Source organism: Suncus etruscus, chromosome 15 (assembly GCF_024139225.1).
Source record: "Suncus etruscus isolate mSunEtr1 chromosome 15, mSunEtr1.pri.cur, whole genome shotgun sequence".
NCBI classification, from domain to species: Eukaryota; Metazoa; Chordata; class Mammalia; order Eulipotyphla; family Soricidae; genus Suncus; species Suncus etruscus.
Genome location: NC_064862.1, coordinates 74857037 through 74862173, shown reverse-complemented (window position 1 = coordinate 74862173; position 5137 = coordinate 74857037). Strand labels below are relative to the sequence as shown.

At 61.0% G+C, this 5137-nt stretch overlaps 1 protein-coding gene across 1 annotated transcript; it reads left to right on the top strand.

Moving 5' to 3' along the window:
* Positions 1-1459: 1459 nt before the first annotated feature.
* On the top strand, positions 1460-4371 carry TRIM56 (tripartite motif containing 56). Its single transcript, XM_049787850.1, has 2 exons — positions 1460-1527; positions 2187-4371. The coding sequence occupies exon 2, from the start codon at positions 2188-2190 to the stop codon at positions 4369-4371; it is 2184 nt and encodes a 727-aa protein (XP_049643807.1). The 5' UTR covers positions 1460-1527; position 2187.
* The last annotated feature ends 766 nt before the right edge of the window (positions 4372-5137 follow it).

Below are 5137 nucleotides of genomic sequence, written 5' to 3'. Positions count from 1 at the left end.
AGGCAGACACCTTACCTCTAGCGCCACCTCACCAGCCCCGCTTTGCTTTATTTCAATTGTGTGGTCTTGTCCTTCAACTCAGAACTGAAACAACTCAACAAATCGACCTCGCCCATCTTTATTGGAATGCCAGACCCATTGGTGCTCAGGGCTTACCCTCTGCTCTACACCCAGGATCACTTCTGGTGGGGCTCCGGCGACCCTAGGGGGGGTGCTGAGATGGAATCTGGATAGGATAAAGGCAAGACAAGTGTCTGGCCATGAATTGTCGCTCCAGTCCCACAAGGGTCTTGTATGTGCCCAAGTCTCAGGGCCACGCGTACACCCCAACCCAGACACCTTCCACTTCCATCTGCCCCCAGCCCCTGATCTTTTCCTGTTTGCAACCTCCTGCAGCACGGCCTTTGAGCTGATGGCAGGATTTTGCCCAGAGTCCCTGCAGGATTGGGATCCTATGTAATATATTTCAGACCCTGCCCCTGGGTCCCCCAATTCACGCCATCAAGTCACAGATTTAATAGCATGTGAACAAGCCCCAAACTGGGGCCACTTTTGTCTTCCCTTGCCCCCAACTTCATGCCCTGCCCAAGTTGGGGGGCACCTATGCCTCTTCCTGCCCTTCCATCCAAAACCTGCCCTGTGAGTCCCCCCACAGACCTACAGTTAGACCCCTCAGTTCTCTAGGCTGGTGTGAGCCCACCAGGAGTCCTAATACCACAGCCCCCTGTGAACATCCCCCCACAGCCCTAGGCTGCTCCCCAGTTTCTACTTCCTGTTGGGGAAAAAACTTTGCTGTGATTGGACAGAAGAAACTCTTACACACACACACACACACACACACACACACACACACACACACACACACACACACACACACACACGTGTGAGCTGGACAGGCAGAGACCAGACTCTGCATGCAGGGCGCCCAGGTTCTATGCCCCATGGCCCAGCCCTCCCACAGGTGTCTTGAGTCCCAGTGTTGGGTGTGGTATGAAAAAAACAGAAGCAGATAAATCTCATACTCTGAACTCTGCAGGGTGGTGGCCCCCAACTTCATCCCTGGGACTAGGTTTTCTCCCCCATACCCTTAAAGAATTGGGGTGCGGCTGCTAGTCAAGTGACAGTGAAGGGAAGAGGTGGCACAGGGCGTGTCCTGCATCCTGTTTCACTGCCCTAAGCATTGGAGGGGAACCCACCTGCACCCTCCAAATGAAGCCACCTCCAGGAAGCCCTTTCAGATTGGAGCCTTTCCCTTCTTCCCGCCTGCCCCCTCTTCAGTCTCAGCTAAGGGTTAAAGCCTGAAGGGTCCCCCCAAGCTTTCCCTCCCAGGGCCCCTTTCTCTGAGCTTCCCAGGGAGGCCGGAGGCAGCGGGAGGGGAGAAGGCGGAGTCTGCAGGGCCAGGCAGGACGGAAGTTGCTCAAATACGATCAGTTTCAGTTTTGTTTCTTTCCGACACCCAGCAGCTGCGGGCTTGGGGCGTCAGGCCCCCCACTTCTGGCCCTGGAGCCCAGAGTCAGCTCAGGCTAGGTAAGGGGGGAGGGGGCTGCAGGGAGTGGGGGAGGGGAGACCTGGGGGGTTGGCAGGGAGAGGGGACCGGAAGCAGGAGAGGCCAGGCCTGGCCTTCCCCTGTCCTCCCACCCCCCTGGATCCAGGAAGATCCTTTGCCAGCTCCCTGATTCCCCCCCAGGAGTCCCCCAAGAGTCCTAAAAGTTTTGGGGCCACTCCCTCATGTCACTGCCACAAATCTCCCCACTTCTGGAGCAGGGGCTGCATTTCTACATGACTCCCAGCCCTGTTTGCACCAAGGAGGGACCCCGAGTCACTGGGGTGTCTGTGCACCAGAGAATCAACTCCGCACAGTGAGGGCACTATGTTTCCCTTTCTTGGAACTGCGGATTCAGGGCCTCTTACGCAATCTCAACACTATATGGGGCCAGTGCCACTCTGCCCACCTGCGCCACTCCTGGGTGCCCCCACACCCCATCCCACCCCTGGACCCTCTACCAGTCCCTAAATTTTGACAGGTACTTCCGGAGCCCCAGTGGCAGAATTGGGAACCCAAGACCTCCCTGACACCCCAGGCTGTTCAGGTGAGATTCAGCACCTGGGTGCTGGGAGGTGGAGGCCAGGTCCACCATGGGGGGCCTCCAGCCCCTGACCCGAGGCCCCCAACCCCTTCTTTGCAGCATGTCCTCCAAGGCAGCCCCGTCCCTGCTGGAGACCCTGAGCAGCGACTTCCTGGCCTGCAAGATCTGTCTGGAGCAGCTGCAGACGCCCAAGACCCTGCCCTGCCTGCACACATATTGCCAGGGCTGCTTGGCACAGCTGGCAGAGGATGGCCGGGTCCGCTGCCCTGAGTGCCGAGAGGCTGTGCCCCTGCCCCCCGGCGGTGTGGCCGCCTTCAAAACCAACTTCTTCGTCAACGGGCTCCTGGATTTGGTGATGGCCCGGGCTGGGGATGTGGCCCGTGGGAAGCCAGCCTGTGCCCTATGCCCACTGGTGGGAGGCGGCAGCACCCCGGGGGCCCCGGCCACCGCTCGCTGCCTGGATTGCGCCGACGACTTGTGCCAAGCCTGTGCCGATGGGCACCGCTGCACCCGGCAGACCCACACTCACCGCGTGGTGGACCTGGTGGGCTACCGGGCCGGCTGGTATGACGAGGAGGCCCGGGAGCGCCAGGCAGCCCAGTGCCCACAGCATCCAGGGGAGACGCTGCGCTTCCTCTGCCAGCCCTGTGCCCAGCTGCTGTGTCGTGAGTGCCGCCTGGACTCCCACCTGGACCATCCCTGCCTGCCACTGGCCGAGGCGGTGCAGGCCCGGAAGCCAGCGCTGGAGCAGCTGTTGGCTGGCGTGGATGGGACCCTGACACAGCTGGAGGCTGCTCAGACTCAGGAGAAAGAGGCCCTGAACCGGCTGAGAGAACAGAGCCAGCAGGTCGGGGCACAGGTGGAGGAAGCTACCGAGGGCTTCCTTCGGGCGCTCCTGGTCCAGAAGAAGGAGGTTCTGGGGCAGCTCCGGGCCCACATGGAGGCGGCTGAGGAGGCCTCTCGGGCCAGGTTCAGGGAGCTGGAGGACCAGGCGGAGGCAGCCAGAGCTGCTGCTGCCTTTGCCCGCAGGGTTCTCAGCCTGGGCCGTGAGGCTGAGATCCTATCGCTGGAGGGTGCCATATCCCAGAGGCTTCGTCAGCTGCAGGACACCCCTCTGGGGGCTAAGCCGACACCCCACTTGCTGCCCCAGCTGCAGCTGCATCCTGCGCTCAGCACCGACACCACCTGCCAGCTGCTGTTGCTCTCTTTGGACCAGCCAGAACCCCAGAGCGACCGAGGCTCACCCAGTGTCAGAAACCCACCCAGCCCCAGGCCGGAGGGAACCCCGAAGGAGAAGCCCAGTGCAGGGAGGGCGCCAACACCCCCTGAGGACAGGGCCCTGACCCCCAAAGAAGGTCGATCCCAGATGCCCCGGGGGAGTAGATCCAACAAGAAGGCCAAGTTCAAGGACAGGCTGAAGTCCATGTCCCGGGAGGCCAGCCCGGCCCTGGGGCCTGCCCTGGAAGGCTCCGGCCTCTTGCCCAGGCCCATCTTCTCCTGCAGCTTCCCCACGCGCATGCCAGGAGACAAGCGTGCACCCCGTATCACCGGGCTCTGCCCCTTTGGGCCCCGCGAGATCCTGGTGGCTGACGAGCAGAACCGGGCGCTGAAACGTTTCTCCCTCAACGGCGACTACCGTGGCTCAGTGCCTGTCCCCGAGGGCTGCTCGCCCTGCAGTGTGGCCGCCCTGCAGGATGCTGTGGCCTTCTCGGCCACCTCCCGGCTCTATCTCATCAGCCCCAATGGCGAGGTGAGGTGGCGCCGGTCCCTGAGCCTCTCCCAGGCCAGCCACGCTGTGACCGCCCTGCCTGGTGGTGACCGGGTGGCCGTGAGCGTGGCGGGCCACGTCGAGGTGTACAACATGGAAGGCAGCCTGGCCACACGCTTCATCCCCGGTGGCAAGGCCAACCGCGGCCAGCGGGCTCTCGTGTTCCTGGCCGCCACCCACCAGGGCCACTTTGTGGGGTCTGATTGGCAGCAGAATAGCTTGGTGGTCTGTGACGGGCTGGGCCAGGTGATTGGGGAGTACCGAGGGCCCAGCCTGCACGGCTGTCAGCCAGGCTCTGTGTCAGTGGACAAGAAAGGTTACATCTTCCTGACCATCCGTGAGGTCAACAAAGTGGTTGTCCTCGACCCCCAGGGGGTGCTGTTGGGCGACTTCCTCACGGCTTACCACGGCCTGGAGAAGCCGCGCGTCACCACCATGGTGGATGGCCGCTTCCTCGTGGTGTCCCTCAGTAATGGGACCATCCATGTCTTTAAGGTTCGAGCTGCAGACAGTTAAAGGAATGGGGTGGGCCGGGGGGTGGGAAGAGGCAGACATGTGTGGCAAGTGCCAAAGTGCCACAACCCTGCCTTGGGGATGGGAAAGGGTGGCCTGGCCCAGCCATGCTGAGGCGTCCAGATGGCCAGCGACCATGCGCTGGGCTCATGAGTTCAGCATTTCTATTGCTTTTGGGGGTATCAGTGCCCCTAACATCTGTGTCTAGATTTCTTTTTTGTTTGTTTGTTTTTTGGATTTTTTGGGCCACACCCGGTGACGCTCAGGGGTTATTCCTGGCTCTGCTCTCAGAAATTGCTCCTGGCTTGGGGACCATATGGGATGCCGGGGGATCAAACTATGGTCTGTCCTAGGCTAGTGCAGGCAAGACAGACACCTTATCACTTGTGCCACTGCTCTCGCCCCTCTTTCTAGATTTCTGAGGTGATTGCATTTGTGGTCTCTGTGCCCTTTGAAGCCATCCCAGTGGGGACAGGGGTGCAAAAAGACATCCCTGCAAGCTGAGAGCCAGGGTCAGCCCTGACTGGACTTGCCAGCCCTGAGACTTCCTTGCTCCGGCCACTGGCCCTGAGCAGGAAGCCGAGGCCCCTGTGTCAGCCTCGGGGACATGTGACTGGACGCTGAGCGGACTCTGGGTCAAAGGCTGGATGTCACGTCAGTAGGCTGGTGATAAGGCAGAAGCACGAGAGCCAGGGGTCCCTCCACCCAGGGAGCTAATTGGACATGTGAGGTAATCCTGGAATCTCATTGTCTTTTCCCTGGGTTTACT